General features: G+C 36.2%; 2 protein-coding genes across 3 annotated transcripts; one reads left to right on the top strand and one right to left on the bottom strand.

Annotated features, from left to right (window-relative positions):
- Positions 1-1,698: 1,698 nt before the first annotated feature.
- On the top strand, positions 1,699-11,860 carry LOC104218345 (thioredoxin reductase NTRC). Its single transcript, XM_009768816.2, has 10 exons — positions 1,699-2,179; positions 2,813-3,020; positions 3,122-3,227; positions 4,157-4,422; positions 6,411-6,690; positions 7,221-7,328; positions 9,872-9,958; positions 10,042-10,146; positions 10,636-10,766; positions 11,598-11,860. The coding sequence occupies exons 1-10, from the start codon at positions 1,879-1,881 to the stop codon at positions 11,656-11,658; spliced, it is 1,653 nt and encodes a 550-aa protein (XP_009767118.1). The 5' UTR covers positions 1,699-1,878; the 3' UTR covers positions 11,659-11,860.
- Positions 11,861-13,612: 1,752 nt separating this feature from the next.
- Positions 13,613-17,670, bottom strand: LOC104218346 (short integuments 2, mitochondrial). 2 transcript variants are annotated; one of them, XM_009768817.2, is made up of 8 exons: positions 17,464-17,670; positions 17,232-17,336; positions 16,494-16,571; positions 15,509-15,650; positions 15,280-15,410; positions 15,072-15,168; positions 14,131-14,348; positions 13,613-13,951 (listed from the first exon to the last, which is right to left on the bottom strand). In XM_009768817.2, exons 1-8 carry the CDS (start codon positions 17,617-17,619, stop codon positions 13,697-13,699), a joined length of 1,182 nt encoding a protein of 393 aa, XP_009767119.1. In that variant the 5' UTR covers positions 17,620-17,670; the 3' UTR covers positions 13,613-13,696. The 2 variants fall into 2 exon arrangements, with proteins under 2 accessions (XP_009767119.1, XP_009767120.1); XM_009768818.2 differs by having other exon boundaries at positions 15,340-15,410.
- Between the last annotated feature and the right edge of the window lie 388 nt (positions 17,671-18,058).

The following is an 18,058-nucleotide window of genomic DNA, read 5'->3' as shown; positions in this document are numbered from 1 at the left end:
GTTTCCAGAATAATAAAAGTAACTCAAATACAGAAATTAAAATTATTAAATTCCTTAAGCTTGTTGTTGTTGTTTCCTGTATAGTACTTCTTATCTGGTATAAATATGGAATGATGGAAGATCAAGTTTTAACTTTTTCACTCTTAGATATATATTATCCTCTTTATCAGCTACCTACAACAGTAACATACGTAAATATAAATGATATAACTGAAACAAAAATTAATTCGAGCCCACTGAATTCACAGTGTTTCCTTAAGGAATTTAATCCCCTCCTAGTACCCAAGGTTATGGATTATTTCCTCCCAGGATAGAACGAATTACACACTGGTGTAGCGGTACTTCAAACCCCAGTATTTCAGCGAACGCAAAGTTCGGCAGCAAATCACACTTACAGTTGCTTTGTTTGTAGTTTTAAAACAATGCAGAACGAGGGAGGAGAACTCAGAAGTCGAATGGAAATTCTGATAGGAAGGAATGCAATGTATAGCCGATGTTGAATTCTTACTGAAGAGGATATCAGATTGCAATTCGTTTTTCCAGTGTATACACAGTGTAGTTTGAGCGTATACAGAGTGTATATCAATTATATACATAGTGTATATCAATTATATACATAGTGTATATCAATTATATACAGAGTGTATATCAGTTGTATACTGAGTGTTTCGAGTGTTTTTTTCTGGTGTGTTCTTCTTTCTCTACAACTTCTGCTCTATTTATAGCAGTCATGTGAGAGAAATCCGCCTCCTTCATGGTGGAACAAGCATTAGGATATCATGGAGGAAGCACTTACATGGTGGAATGAACACTTGCTTGGTGGGAGGAGCACTTGGCCATGGTGGGAGGTGCACTAGGCATCTTGTTGCTTTCTTGGTGCAACACAATACACGGATTGGAAAACATCCGTTACAAACACGGATTATATCACGTTAATATTCACTATTAACAAATAAATTTGGTCCAAATAATTAATCAATCGATCGATCATTTGATCAAATCCAAATCCAAATCCAAATCCAAATCCAAATCCCATTTCCCATTCACTCTCATTTTAAGACTATTTCATCTTAAACAAAAACTCAACAATCCAAAACTCAACATTATCTGTATTTGTAAAATATAGTGTTATCATGTGCTCTAATCGAGTCTTAACACATGTTAAGAATATTATAAGACTCCAAAAAAAGCTGAATCCCATATCAATCGAAGTTTAAAATTATCCAGTACCGACATTATTAGTATCATAACCATTAGTACCTGAATCATTTTATAACGAAACCATTCATGAGTCAAACACGAAGAATCTATCGTGGATACGGAAAATAGGGGAATCAGTCAATCCCGAGTAAAGCGAAATTTGGTATAATTCCCCAATCAGTTACCGATTCATAGCATAATGTGCAAAAAACACTATTAATGGGTGTAACGAGCAAGCAAGATATTAGGGGAGCGATTATGGATAGTTTTACTATTTAAATCCATCTTTTCCTTGCATTGCATATTATCTCAGAAATTATTCTTTTACTCCCTAAATAAATTATCTTATTTTGTTTCCTAGAGTTATTAATGATTTTTAATATTGTATCCGTCCACCAACCAAGTATAAACTTTGTCTAATAAAAAAAGCTCCGCATCATACAAACTGTTTGGATGACATTTTATTCAAAGGACAAAAACAACGTGAATTATGTTTTTAGCTTGAAAATGAAAATAATAAATTGGTTAGTTGAGTGGTTATCCTCAGCCCAGAAGATACGAATAGATACACGGCACGAAGTCCAAAACAAAAGACACCCATCGTGTGTGTGTGTGCGCGCGCGTAGTTAGTTGATAGACCAAACTTAGCTCAGCTGGATATCGTATGCTCCGAAACCAATGGCTAATACTACTCCCCCCAATATTACAAACTCCGTTGGTATCGGAATCCGAATCCGAATCCGCAGCAATTTAACGCCCCGACCCGCCTCCATGGCCGCATCTTCAGCTCTGTCAACTGCTGTCCGAATACCAACCGGTCTATTTGTCATCAACTCCGGTTCGAGTCGACGTGGAGCCGCTCGAGTTGACTCATTTAACGGTCATTTGACTCGCGGCCGCGCCGGTGCGACCTCTTTATCAACTCGAGCCTCCTCAGCTGCCGCTGCAACCGTGGAGCCGGTAGAAACTAGTTCTTCAGGTAAACTTCTGTGTATATTTCTGAATTAGTATATTTTTAGAGCATTTTGAAACTCCGCCTAGCGGTCCAATTTCGGGTCAAGCCAGAAGTTTTTGTGTCAGCAGACTAAAAAAGTCAAATTATGATGATAGAGTGAAATGGATATAGAGGATATTATTGAATTGAAGTCAAAATTGAAGAAGCATAAGTATAATCGAAATTGCATTTGTATTATAATAAGATGCTGGTACATAATGCAGTATGAAATAGTTATTGAGTTAAAAGTCGTATAAAAAGAATTTTTTGTACCATCAGGTCAGCCAAAAAATATCTACAGGCAAGCCTCCTTAAAATGTGGTATTTGTAATCTAAAAAAAAGACATGTATCTGCTGCAAGCCTGCAACAGGTAAAAAATGACCTGATAGTATGAAAAAATTTCTTAGTGTATATAACTTAAAACTCATAGTAGTTATTTCGGTACAGGTACTTGAGAAAAGTTTATCTATCTCATGCTTCTTCATTATTTTCTTGCTCCATCATACAGCTGCTATGTTGTTATATTTTATATTTTTAATTTGAGGTGTTTACTCGTCAGCAGCTCAGCAATTGTATAGTATAATTTTGAGCATTCTGGTGTGTTTTGTTTGTTGCAGCTCAGGGTATTGAGAATTTGGTTATAATAGGATCAGGTCCAGCTGGATATACAGCAGCAATTTATGCTGCTCGGGCCAACTTGAAGCCTGTAGTGTTTGAGGGGTTTCAAGCAGGTGGTGTACCAGGAGGGCAGTTGATGACAACAACTGAAGTAGAAAACTTTCCTGGATTTCCTGAGGGGATAACTGGCCCTGACTTAATGGATAGGTACAAGAAAAGCTTTTGGGCCTTTATTCTCGTTCATCTATTAGAAGTTCCCTTGGTTATAGACAAGGTTTGAACGCTGAGAAATTATGTAATTTTGCTAGGATGAGGCGACAAGCTGAGAGATGGGGAGCTGAATTGTATCAGGAAGATGTGGAATTTATTGATCTGAAGAATACTCCTTTTACTGTCCAAAGTAGTGAACGTAAGGTGATGCATCCTTTAGTTGCAGGTTATTCTGTCTAGGTTTTGTTATAACTGTTTCAATCTTTAATCCCCATCAAATAGTTTGCCTTTTCTGAATTGGAGCTTTGATCTTTATTAATTTATACTGATGATTTAACTAATTTGATGGGGTAATATATATATATATATATATATATATATATATATATATATATATATGGATGGCTGCCATTTGTCAAGACCCTAGCGATCTTTTCTTCTCTTCTTGAGTGTCACTAAGGTTGGTTACATCTTTGGACTAATTAACAGTTTATATGTTTTTGTCAAGTTTGTACTATGTTCTTAAACAAGTGCCCGGGAGAATTACAGGAACTTAGATGCTAACTTAACCGTTTCTCATTTGGTTTTCTCTTTCTTTTAAGAGTTCTAAAAGATGTTAACAAGGCAGAACAAGATACCTCTCAATTAGTTGCATTTTTTGGATAAGGTCAATTTCCTCTATTGTTATAGAGAACCATGCTATTAATCTTGATCTTCAAGATACCTTAGCCATGATATAAGAGTCTGACTTGTTCTTTGTACCTTTGACGTGTGAAAGAAAGAGCATCCTTGGTTTTTTACCTTTTAAATGTGAAATAAAGAACATTGTTACCTTTTGTTTTCCGACTAGAATCCTTCAAGTCTCTGAGGTTCTTCTGATAGTCATTGTTCAGGAAAGTATATCTTCATATGCGGTACCAGCTCTCTTTTATTTCCTCCGTGATAACAACAGGGATGCTTGTTTCATTCGTTTCATATGTTGTAAGAGATGTTGAGTTTGAAATGCATTAGTTCTTGCAGATGCAAATTTGATTCTTTAGACTTCTAGTTGGCTCACACCAGTAGACACTAGACATGTGGTTCCCACATTAGCGTCATTATATTGAATCAATGCTCACTTCTGTATTTTCCAGGTAAAGTGTCATAGCCTTATTGTGGCTACAGGAGCCAATGCAAAAAGGTTGGGATTGCCCCGTGAAGATGAATTTTGGAGCAGAGGAATTAGTGCTTGTGCAATTTGTGATGGAGCATCACCAATTTTCAAGGGTCAGGTCCTTGCTGTTGTTGGAGGTGGTGATACAGCTACAGAGGAAGCAATATACTTAACAAAGTATGCACGCCATGTCCATTTACTTGTCCGCAAGGACCAACTAAGAGCATCAAGGGCAATGCAAGATAGGTAATTGATGTTTATGTACATTTCCTATTTCCATTTTTCTTTTTTCCCCTCAAATTGTTGTAGCACAAGGCATTAGAATTCATCTCAAAATTGAAGTTGTAATCTGATGGGCCATTTTGTTTTCTTTGGGAGAGGGCTGTTAGGGTCATATAATACTCTCCTTCTCTGCAAATGTTTTCCTAGTTTAAAAGGCTTGAAATGATGTGGAATTTAAATATTGTGAACTTGTCAATGTTACTTCTAGGCATTTCAGACTGAGAGATGAATGATAGGAGTGTTATTCAAATGTTAGGGTCATATAATACTCTCCTTCTCTGCAAATGTTTTCCTAGTTTAAAAGGCTTGAAATGATGTGGAATTTAAATATTGTGAACTTGTCAATGTTACTTCTAGGCATTTCAGACTGAGAGATGAATGATAGGAGTGTTATTCAAATGTCATTTCATGGCTACTTACACATAGGACACTTTACTGTCATCTGTAAAAACATCTAGAGTAGTTCTCTTACTCTAAGATGTCTATACACATAGCTGTTTTACCTATATTTAAAAAAAATCACTATCTACATTGAAGGTGCTGGTTCTTTACTTCATATTCATGTAAAAAACCACATGACTTTTCCTTATGACCCGTTAAAGATGCGAACTTGAGAATGCATAATATGTTAGTTTGATGATAATTGAAATGCAGTTACTTTGCATGCAGATATGCACATAAGCATGTTGCAGAAGGATGTTCAATAGGATAATCATATTTGAAAGAACAGGATCTTTGAGGTTGAGAAATGTGTTTCCTGATTATCCATTAGTTCTAGAAGACGAATCAATATCTTAAAATTTCCATTAGCTGTTTATCGTTGTTATCTTCCTTTTTTCAGAAGTCCTCCTAATGCTTATCAACAACCCCCCCCCCCTTCTTTTCTAGTGCTGAATCTAATTCAAGATACAGTAGCCTGCCATATCAGCAGTATTTCTCTAATTGAATTCTGGTTCTTAATGAATCTCTCTCTCTCTCTCTCTTTGGGAGGGGTATGCTATATACGATGTCAACTTGTAAGGTGCCAAGCTGTAAAAGCCTACTTAAATGACGAAAGTCATTGTGTTCGGAGTTTTCGTATCTTGCTGACCCCTCAGTTCTCCTTTAGAAACAACCTGACAATTTACTTTTCTTTGGTTACCCAAACTTCATTATCCATATTGCTTTCATCACACCCAGCTCCTTCACATTTTATAACGTACTTATCACTACATTTGTGAGAGCAGAATAACACACTCCAAAATTAGCCATCTCCTTTAGCTTCTCCTAGGCCTTGCCATATAAAGCACTCACTGTAGAAGATCCCAATGATTGTTGTGAGCTTGGCCTTGTCGAAGGCCACAATCTGAGATACATCAATGCCTGTCTTGTTTGTGCTCTTTAATACTCAGCGTTTTATTTCATTATCTTATTAAGTACAATAGACAGTTCTTGGAATATTGACTTCACAATGTCATTGAAAGGGAGTCAACAAAGATTTGTATCTTTTATTACTCTATTCTAGTACGTACTATGGGCTCTCCCTCATAGGCATTGCAATTAATACCAATTTAAAAGGGTTCAATATTGTGTTGTACACACTAGTGAATGTGCTCTCTGCATTACAATATCATCATGATTTGAGTTCAGCATGCACCTGCAAGTCGCGTGACATGATTGACCAATGTAGGTGTATCCTCTGATGAGTGATATGTTAAATAATCCAGTGTTTCTTGTTTGTCTCTGTAATGACAGCTCACTTTGGTTTGCTGCTGATTATTTTTCATTTTTGCCTCTTCCCCCGCTTCAAGCTATTGTCGCTTTTATTCTTCTTGCGTCACACCTATTTCTGTAAATGTTGTCACATATCTATTTGACCTATGAAGCGGATTGAATTACTAATGAGCTATATATTTCAAGTTTCAACTCCCTGAAATGTTTGTTTAACAGGTTGATTATGCGGAATGTTTCAGAGTTTTCAACAATCCAAACATCACTGTGCATTTCAACACTGAGACCGTGGATGTCGTCAGCAACCCTAAGGGCCAGATGTCAGGAATTTTGATCAGAAAAGCTGATACTCAGGAAGAATCCGTGATTGAGGCAAAAGGCTTGTTTTATGGTATAGGTCATTCACCAAATAGTCAACTGTTGGAAGGCCAAGTTGAACTTGATAGCTCAGGCTACATATTGGTCAAGGAGGGAACGGCGAACACTTCTGTGGAAGGTGTATTTGCAGCTGGAGATGTACAGGTACTTACAGCAATTTATTATTTTATTCCTGCTGTTTTTTTTTCCTTTTTCTTTTTGCTATTCTTGTACTTCAGGTGGTAAAAAAAAAAGGTGGTGATTGCACTCCTAAGAAAGTTCAGGTTAATTATGCATGACCTTTTTAGATGTATCCTGTGTGCTGTATGAACATCATGACTCTAGCCTGTTCATTGAAACATCTGAATTAAGTCCTCAAGAGAAGTTTGTGTCAAATAAGTTCCTCTCTCTTTTATAAATTTAATTTTCAAGGTGTTGCAATGAGAGAGGGGAGCCATCCAATAAAATGTAGTGTGATGCCATTTCTCAGACCTTCTGTTTTTGAATTCTTAGGTTACCTGGGTAGAGGAAAACCTGTGATTAACTCATGATAGTATAAAACATTTGTTTTTTTCCTTTGAAGTTATTTTTCTCACCGTTTTCCTGTAGAATGAAACTCATCTTGTGATTTCTCGTTGCAACTTCTTATAGTGTGATACTTCCTCATATCATCATGACATGTTCTCCATACGTAGGATCATGAATGGAGGCAAGCCATCACTGCAGCTGGCTCAGGATGTGTAGCTGCTCTATCAGTGGAGAGATATCTCACAAGCAAAAATCTTCTTATTGAATTTCACCAGGTATCTGACTTCTAAAAGAAATTGATTTTCGGTCCTGTATATTTCCTTTACAAGTCATTTGATACGCGTATATAATCATGCTCTCAAGTGATTTTTTAATCCAGCGCCCAAACATTGTTGACTTATATTTAGTTTTTGCATTTTCTTCGATAGGTATGTATTTGTCAATTTCATAGCCTTGGTATTCCCATGAATTGTAAGTTATTGGTCTTTAAAAAAAATTGCAACTTATTAGTTACAAGTGCTGGTATCCTAGTGACCTAATTTAATGCTTTCTAAAATGTATGGAATAATGTAGGGTGTTAGAGTATTCGTGTGAATCTGCATGCTTGTCTACACTTACTGGATGGTATTTGAATGTGATTGATAAGAGAGGATTTAGAACATTATTACTTATGGACTGTCGTATCATCTATGACAATAATAGTTTGTATGAACTCTTTTAGCTTAGTGAATGCACAAACCTCCCTCACAAAGGAAAGCGGGAAAGTCATCTTTGCAAACAAAGGCCTTCAATTTATCTTGATTGCGACAATTCCATCAAGGTGGTCTGAAAAAGAAACTGTTATGCTGAAACATCAAAGAGATGCATTTAAAGTTTTCGTTTGAGTTACCCTTTCAATTTTAGTTTTTTCATGGGGAAACAGAAAACTAGAGAATTACACTTTATAGTTGATTAATTTATGGATGCTTGGCAATGTTGCACTATCTTCCTATGTTGCGCGGACTCTTCATTTTAATCGCCGCACCCGTGTCGACACGACACTAGTACTGTACGCAGTGTTTTGGAGAGCGAGAAGCAAAAAAAAGAGAGGCCTCGCTTCACCGAAGCAAAAAGCGTGAAGCGAAGCGCACACTTTTTCATGTGAAGCGCAATTTAATACATAAATAAATAAATATTAAATAGGCAAAGATAAATGACCAAGAACTTAATAAAAATAACATATTAAGCAAATGTTTTAATTCTTAAATTAAGAAGTAAATAATAGATACTAAACTAGATAGTCAATAATCCTCAAAAGTCACAACATATTAAGCAAATGCAAAACCAAATCACAAAAGGAGCAACATCCTATTCTTAACAACAAAAAAAAAACTGTTAAAACAGGGCAGAACAGTGAACAGCAAAAAAACAGAGCAGAAGCATAGTGAACAGCAGAAATTAAAAAAAAAACAGAGCACTCGCTTTTAATAGAAAACAGGGCAGAACAAAGAACTGACAAAATTAGAAAAGGAGGAGAAAGAGAAGAAGAAAAAAGAGGAGAGGAGTCGAACAGTGAACAGCAGAAATTTAAAAAAAAAACAAACAGAGCAGAACCCTAAAATAGAAAACTAGGCAGGATAGAAAAGAAGATATGAAAAAATAGAAAGGAAGAAGAGAAAAGATGAGAGGAGTCGAACAGTAGCAGAGAAAATCAGAAGAGGAAGAGAAGAGAAGAAAGAGAAGAAGCAGAAGAAGAGAAGAGAAGAAGAGAAACTTACCTGAGAGAAGACAAGAACTCGAAGGCTTGCAGTAGTTGAGAGAAGAAGAGAGTCGTCGCAGCAGAGAAGCAGATGTGTTTGGAAGAATGTGCATAAGTGTATTTGATTTTTTTTAAAAAAAACCCTAGGCAGCTGCTAGACCTCGCTTAAGCGAGCTTTCCTCGCTTTTTTCCATCGGCTCGCTTCTCACTTTTTTGCCTGAAGTGTGCGCGCTTCAGGGCAAAAAAGCGTAGACCCCTCGCCTTGCCTCGCTTCTGCGCTTTAAGCGAGAAGCGCTCGCTTTTAATAACATTGACTGTAAGGGTTGGGATTCGTACTGGGTGTGGTCAATCGAGATCGGGTACTTTGACCACAATCCATGGACAAATTTGAGGAAAAATGAAGGATTGAATTTTACTTGGTGCTTGCTAGTGCCTACAACTTGAGAAATTCTCAAAACGAAAGATTGAATCATTGGTTGCACTCCACAACCTATAAATTTTCCACAGAATATTTCTCATAATTTAGTAAATCTTTATAGATCTATTTTTAGAATTTTGAATTATTTGTTGCAGAATCCCCACACCCATATCCCTACTTGGATCTGTAACCCCGAATCTTAAAATTCAGATTATGAAGGATCCGACCTCTAGATCCACACTCGGATCGGATACCTGCACCCGAGTCAGAAGAACATAGCTATCTTCTGTTTTTGCTGAGCTTTTTGGTGATATTATGCAGTATAAGGATGAGTGATTTATTTGTACTACTTTATCCTTACCTTATAAGCACACACTACCCTCCCCAGACCCCACTTGTGAGATTCGTGGGATTTTACTGGGTCGTTGTTGTTGTTGTTATCCTTACCTTATAAAAAATAATAATATTTGTACTACTTTATGGGTTATATGAAGTGAACTGGGTTATACCAACCATGGGGCTTCTTACTTCCCTAACAAAACTCCCACTTTTTTTTTTAAGTATATAAGTAACTATATCCTTTTGAATTTGCACTATTGTCCAATATCCTAGACCAATAGTTCATTATCTCATGAATCTTCCTGGATTTTTTGATTCATCAGCCCCCTACTGAAGAAGTTAAGAAGGAACTCACCGAGAAAGATGTCCAAGAAGGTTTTGATATAACACTTACAAAGCATAAGGGCCAGGTATGAGATCTAGGAAGCTCAGATCTTTCTGACCATAGTCTGCATTCCTATCTGATGATCATTTTTATTGTTTTCCTTCTCAGTATGCTTTACGGAAATTGTACCACGAGAGCTCAAGGATTATTTGTGTACTATATACATCACCAACATGTGGTCCATGTAGGACCTTGAAACCGATTCTTAGCAAGGTATGCAACTCATTTTGATAGAAATCTTACCAGAGGATGTGTAACTTCTATGTGTCCTTTCAATTAGCCATCAACTCTTTTTTACATTAGTGAATTGTAAAAGAAAAAGTTAGCCAGACATCACATTTCTCTTGCAAGTCAAAAGACCAATTTGTGAAGAGTGTGAAGTGTTACGTCCTGTCAAACTTTATTGATCCACGATGTGGTTAATTTGTCTTAAAAGTTTCTGTTTCAGTATCATATATCATTTTTGTGAAAGGTGATTACTTGAAATCTTATGATTTCAATGGAGGAATAACCGAATCTTGAGATAAACCTCAAAGGACCCCCTATAAAGGTTGTTTTAAAGAAAAGAGCTTTGTGTTTCAATTAACTTTGCATCATCCTTACTTCTACTCGGTAATAGTTGATTCCTTTAGCTGCTTTGCTGTTGAGTACTGGCTTTTGTAGTGCTTATAACTAACCTGTTCCATTGTGCTTGTGCAACAGGTCATCGATGAATTTGACCAGCATGTACACTTTGTTGAAATTGATATTACTGAAGATCCAGAGATTGCTGAGGCAGCTGGAATTATGGGTACTCCATGTGTACAGTTTTTCAAGAATAAGGAAATGCTCAGGTTGGTTACATTTGGCTTTTCTTTCCCTCCAAAAGTATAAACTGCTTAATTTCTATATTCTAAATGACCTAAACAGCTGTCTTCTTCTCTTAGTTCTTTGTTGCACGAGTTCCATCTCATTCACTCTTTCATAGCTTCACCATACACCAAGTAAAATAAGCCTCGCTAGTTGGGCTCAAGCCCGATGAACTTGATTTCGTCGGAAATGCATTTTCTTGCAGCTTCACTCTTATTTTCCATTGTCCTGAATCGATTTACTTAATTCTTTTTGTTCTGGTCTTGATGTTTCTTAGGAAGATATCATCTTTGATTAAACCCTCATTCTCTTTTTGATCTTCTTTATTACATAGCAAATGAGGAAAAGAGAACTATACTTCCGCGTACAGCTCTGTATACATGTGCTCATTCTCCTTGCTTTGTTGTTCTCTGCTACTCATGGCTATCGTCAAGCACGGCTCCCTTAACGCACTTCCCCTCTCCATTATTATCACATAGTATAGTCCAACCAAACACCTAATTAGGAAATAAGTTTTATTTGTCATGTATTTTCCATGAAATTTAACAAACATATTTTGTACCAACCAAATGGAGCCTCAAATTCTGCATGTGTTATGCTAGCATTTAGCATTGTTATTAGTTGAAACTCGTTTGACATTTATCATCTTGCCTCTAGCTAGTGTCATCCATGTCCTGCCCTAATTTCTGCACCATCCGATGTCTGCCTTAGTTACTACAGAGAATCGTTGGAAAAAGCAAGTTTGGTAGCATCTAATTTTTTAAGCAGCTTGACTTGTTTCGTGCTAATTCTTTTTTTTTTTTTTGGATATGCAGGACTGTATCAGGTGTCAAAATGAAGAGAGAGTATAGGGAGTTGATTGAAGCAAATAAATGAAGGCTTTTTTGGTTAAATCTTTGTCAAATCTCCATTTTTTCAGTTGATTTTTCTAATGCATGGTACGCAAATCAATTTTTCAAAAGGGTTAAATGAACAACCGCCCAATACCTTGTATTAGCTCAATAACAAGTAGCATTCTTACATCGAATGTTCTGTGTGTCACAAATTTTCTAAAGCGCAAGAAACTGAGATTACTTTCCCTTCCGCGTTATTTCTTCCTTTTTTTGGTTTTTATTTTTCTTAAATTTGTTTCTTGCTTTCGGATGGCAGCGGGAGACCAAGCAATTTGACCTTATCAATAAAAAATTAGAGTGATAGAAATTTGTCACATAACCATGGTTAAGTGATAAGCGTGTAACACGTCTTGCAGTTTTTGGCTTGGTCAATATGCCCTGTCGGGTAGAGTTTTTCTGGAGAGGATTGTGCAAAAACCTCGTCCCATGAAGCATAGCTCAATTGCTTTTTTTCCACCAGACACATGATCGAAGTTTCTGCAATTCGAATTTTTTTGGTTTCTGCATTTTGATTGAAATAATTAAAAATAATTCTGGTTTGTAACTTGATTTTTCCTTTTGCTTATCAGTTCCTAAGCTGAGTTCGTCTAGGATTTGCTTATCAGCTATAAAACTAGGGGTCGCAACCACGCTTTACTTTCGAAGAGCATCCTCATGAAACTACACTGCGACATTCGAACACTACCACAACAACTAATTATCAATAACAACGATAATATTATTTCTGCTGCTTCTTTAGCCATTCAATTTTCAACAAGCAAGAATCAATGACGAAAGAATTATTTCTCCTCCTAGTTTAGCCCTTCAATTTCACCTTTATACTCGACAAGAGTTTTGGTATATAAAACCACATCACTTGCCTGCACAGCGCGCTCCAATATATAGGTGAACTGAGACCAAATCACTTCATCCCAGATTATACACGTTCTACCGTGTCATGCAAGGAAATCTCAAGAACACGTTTGTGTTTTATCATTAGGAGCTCATACATTATTTGATACGTCAGGTACGTAATACTCGCCAAAACTTGGAGCTGTTCGTTGGTTTAACTTTGAAAATTGTATATGTTTGGGATGGGAGGGTTGAAGAAGAAGAAGAATTATTATCGCGCTTCAATGGGATGGTACCAGCTAGTAAAATGTAGCTGCCGGAAAGAATGGAGATTGATGAAGATGAGAGTTGGAATGATGACTGTGGGAAAAAAGTCTTGTGCATGCCTTAGCTCACATATGTTTCATGGAAATTGCATTACGAAGTGGTTAGACAAGAGCCATTATTGCCCTATTTGCCGTTATGACATGCTAACTACCTAGCTTCGTGTTTCTCTCACTTTATTTATTTATTTATTTACTTTTACAATAGTTGATTTGATTAAGGAAGCCGAGTTGAATAGAACATTATGAGCAAGTTGATAACGAAAAAAAAGTTTCTCTATGGCATTTTTTGTTTAAGTTACACTAATAGCTAAAAGAAAAGTATGCGACTCAAGTAAAACAGACCAAAATAAAAATTTATTATTCGCATACCATGTACAGAATGAGCTAAAGAAAAGTTGAAAGTTTAAAAATGCATAATTTCAATCTCTCCTGACCTGATGTATTTTTGGCTTTATGCTATACAATGCGAGTTCTTCGTGATCAATTAATTATGAGACGTGTATTTCTATTGATTTTTGGATATCACTGTTAATCAATCACCAAATTAGACAATTATTGGGTTCACATTACATCAACTAAATAACTATCATCAAAATTTACATTCAACAGATTGAACCTGAAACTGTTGCTGCAATGCATGCTCGATGCCATTTTCTAAAAAGTAAAGAGTCACTAAACAAAATTCATTAACTTGAATTAGCAATATAGGAGAATTATTCAAGGAAATGGATAACTAGACCACGGTATAGGAACAATATAATCAAGAAAATTGATAATACGTTGAAAGAAAAGAAAAGAAATTGATAATACACTATGGTACAGACTTCTGCTCTTAGTTACGGATGACAAATTTGAAAGGATGATTCAAGATACAGAGTCAGATGCGTCAGGAACGTCGTCCAGGATAAAAGAACCTAGTTTCCCTGTTCTAAATAAAGTAAGGAATTTCTTTGATACCATTATCCGAGCCTCTGAAGCTTTATGAGGTATCTTTAGAGCCTTCTGCAATGCTTCAAACTGGTGGTCTATTAGAGTTTCTAGGTCATTTTCATCTTCCAAACTACCATTGAACTCCGAGTGTGTGATGTAAAGTGTGCGTTGGACTTCACTAACCATATCCTGTGCACAGAAAGGACCCCCATAAAAATAATGGCAACAACAAAATCAAAATATAAAAACAAAATCAACAGCTTTTACTAGGCTAATCAGCACAGTTAGTTGAGTTTGTTTTTCACATTAAGAGGTATGGAAATACAGTAGAGTTTTTAAGAAAAACAAATTATGAAATCATTTTTCACCTGAACACGGTAGACATCAGATTTGTTTATGGGCTTCTTGCTCTTATTTTGAAGATATTTGATATTAGATTCAGGTTTCTTGTCCAACTCAAGATGAAGGTCCTCAGTTTCCCTGCTAACCAAGTGCTTCCAATGAAGAGGAGTTCCTCGAGTGTTTAACACTGCTAATAGGTATTGAGCAATTCGCTCTTCACCCACCACAGAATCTTTCACGGACCCTGCATAAGCATTATACATTAAATATGAAATGGAACAAATATTGAACCTGAATAAATTACTACAATGTTGTCATGGATACTGCTTCAATTTGCTGACCCGTTGAATTTTGTATGGCAAACCCGTTTCTCCCACCTTGAAATGGATATTAGTTCTTATTTATCTATTAATTGATTTATTCATACAATTTGGCAAGTGATAGAACTTCAGAATTTTTTTGGCTTGTGACAACTTCAGAATTGATACAAGAAAAATTTCAGATTAATCAACATAGAAAAGCAAATGGACCAACTAAACCTAAGTGGAGCTTATCTAATGTAACTAGCTGCAGAAACGTGCCACGGACTAACTTCATGTAATCATTTGTTTTCTTTACTTTGTCCTTTAGGAGCTATAGATCGTGGGAAGTGAGGTGATTATGCAGGCCAGAAAAGACAATAATCATGCCTATCAAGTACTGCAAAAAAATTAGTTCCAAGTTAAGAAAATATGATTTGTTAGGAAGTGGCCTTCCTCGTAGGGCACAAGAATCGAGAAGATAGCTCCTGACAGGCATATAGATCTCTCTAAGTAGTGGCCAGCTCTTTTTCATAAGCGACTTGTCTTTTCAGAATTGACTATTTGCATGCCCCAAATACCAAATCTAATCACAAATCCCAGCTTCTCAGTAAGATAAAAGAACTTCAATGACAATCTTATAATCTACAGTTGAAATAGGTACACACCTGCAAGAGCTAGCTTTAGCCCGGTTTCTATATCTGGGATACTTGGAACCAACACTCCTGGAGTGTCCAGCAAATATACACTCGGTCGATGTGCAATCTGTATGCAATAGCAGTTTAGCATCAGTAAGAATAACCAACAAAAGAGCATCCAATAAAAGGTGGCACAAATAAGTTAAGATAATCATGAAATTTTGTAGTGTCACAGGACCTCATGGAAATATGGACTATGGAGATAATCTGACCCTCTATGTTGTTGAATATTTCTAACCTTGAATCCAGCAATATCTTGAGTAACACCAGGCAAAGGTCCCACTCTAGCCTTCTTCATCTTCTCCTGCACTAAGATCATAATCATCTATAAACATACACTCGAAAACATCGCCACTATCAGCTTCCTACAACAGCACTCAGGAATCGCCAACAAAAACAAGCCTCACCTGGAAATCGAGATAATGCAATTTGATGTATGGAGTTGATTAAAGCTGATTTGCCAACATTTGGAACACCCAACACCATGACAAGAAGAGTAGGTTCCCTTGTCATAACCTCCTTCAGTTTGAACTCGACCAGATCAAGAAGCTTTGGAATATGAATTATAGAGATTTGGATTAAAAACTCTCAGAAGAGATGCAAACTGCCAACCTATAAAAAATTATCAAATCCCTTGATTCAAGATCCAATTAACTAGATGTTTGAGGGGAGCATATGTTGTTTAACAGCACAGTTTCAAACACAAGAACTGACCTCCATTTGTTAATAAGGCAAATATATTTGCTAGAGCGTCTACTAGCACTCTTTAATCAGGGTTTTGCCTATCTTCTGTAGTTTTCTTTCTTACTTTTGTTGTTTCAGTTTGAACTTTCCCATGACTACTTTTTACAAGTGGGAACTTTAAGATTCTTATTACAAAAGAAGTAGCACCATCAAGCAACACAATCAAGAATAAAACATATCAGATAAAATGTAGGTGAAGAAAGCTTTTCAATTTCTTCTGTATCTGGTTCATAATTTAACAAGAGGTGCAATTTTGCCCGATAATCCTTCATGAACAATGTCAACACTAATTAAGTTCAAAGGTACTTGGCACCTTTTTGGGTATAAAGAGTTGAGATTTTGGTTTTTCGGTTGCATGAATATATGTTAGTACTATAATGAAGACCGCTCGCATGTGGGTGAGTCATAAATCTTTTTGGTTATGAACATCGTACTTGACAATCCTGATTCATTTTCTATTTAACATGTAAAGCATGCTTAAGAAATTTCTCTAGATATACTAATAAGAGAACAATTCAACTATGCACTGCAATTTACAAACTATTATTGTGAAGAGAAAGAGTTAAAAAGAAACTGTGATTGCATCATTGACATGTGTACAAATACCAAGCTATGCAAAATCAGAGCATGGAGAAAAGGATGACTAACCTTTTGTACAGAACTTCTACTGTGTGCATTTATTGGGAGACACTCTTGTTTACGTGAATTAAAATAACTAATCCACCCCTGCATGGAATGAAAACAGAAGTTTCAACAACTAAAATTTGAAAAGCCAACAGCAAATAGTTTTAGGTTCATATAATTCCCAAAAAGTATTCCCTCAAAGAAGCCAAAGTTTCGAAGTCGATATAAAAAAATAATGTCAAAATAAGCCTCATTTTAATAGCGACTGTCGAAATATTTAATGTTAATGACAATACCATTGAAAGAACTAACTAGTAACACCACAGATGCTAGCATACTTTAGACTACACAGCTTTGAGATTCTTAATACAACTAGAGCAGATAAGTAACTGCATTGTCTTTGCCATGTGCTAGCAAGAGTATATCATACGATAAAATAAAATTTCTATTGCATTCGCTAACAAAAAGCATATGTAAATACATACATGATCAACAGATGCAACTTTAGGATGGTTTGTTAAGGTTCTACTTATTCTTGCTAGACCCTCAGTAAATAAGTAGCAAATGCTGCACTATCTTTGGATTTCATACAGACAATTTACCTTAACCACCATATGCATTTCATAAAGGTACAAGGAACATGATTTTACAGAAAATGAATCATCAATATAGTCTACTCAGCTCCCTAAAAGCTCCAAAAAAGACAAAAAGACTAACTTTGAAAAGGAATAAGTAGTAGGATGAGAAATAGAAAATAGATACATGCATGAGGTTGCGGTTGGCCAAATCTTGCTTATTGAGGGCAATGACTCGCCTTTTTCCAGAAAGCATTGGCTGCAAGTCTTCGTTCGCCGAAGACAATGGTATCTGCACACACACACACGCGAATGGACAAAAATAATTGGACCAAGAACAGCAAATTACTCAGAAAAACATGTACTATACATTATCAACAAAAAAATTACTAATATATATAGTTCTTGTATTAACATACACGGGCATCACGGACTTCAATGACAAGGTCAGAGAGTTTGAGGCGTTGGCGAATGGCACGGGTAGCTGCAGCCATGTGCCCCGGGAACCAATTGATGTTTCCTCCACCTTTGTTGAAACCCATTTGCCCCAACCATCCTTTTCTCACTGCCCCCATCTCTCTCTTCTTCTCTGCTTTACTGTGCTAAAACCCTGAAGCTCACACTGTGGAAATGCCATAAGTCAGAACCCCTCTTCCGTGTGTTCTCTTTCTTAAAGCCCAGTTATGATGAAGCCCACTGGGCTTCCAACAGATTAGACCCTTTAAGAAATGGGTTCTTATCGCCAGCCGGATTCACTGTTTACTTTATATATTTCCAGCTATCTTTAGGTTAGGAAATTAAGTGGACAATTATTTAGATTAATTCTTCTCGAGAAATTGCATTAGAATTTGCAAAACTTGGCATGGTACTTGAGTGAGAACAATGCAATTTACTAAATTAATTTTCTAGCATATCTAACGTCAGAAAAATAGTATAATATTAAAAAACATATAATGTATATTATAATACCTTTAGTTTAAATAATTATTTTTATATTACATGCATGAAATATAT

This window comes from Nicotiana sylvestris, chromosome 12 (genome assembly GCF_000393655.2).
Source record: "Nicotiana sylvestris chromosome 12, ASM39365v2, whole genome shotgun sequence".
Classification (NCBI taxonomy): Eukaryota; Viridiplantae; Streptophyta; class Magnoliopsida; order Solanales; family Solanaceae; genus Nicotiana; species Nicotiana sylvestris.
This window is presented reverse-complemented; position numbering and strand designations above follow the sequence as displayed.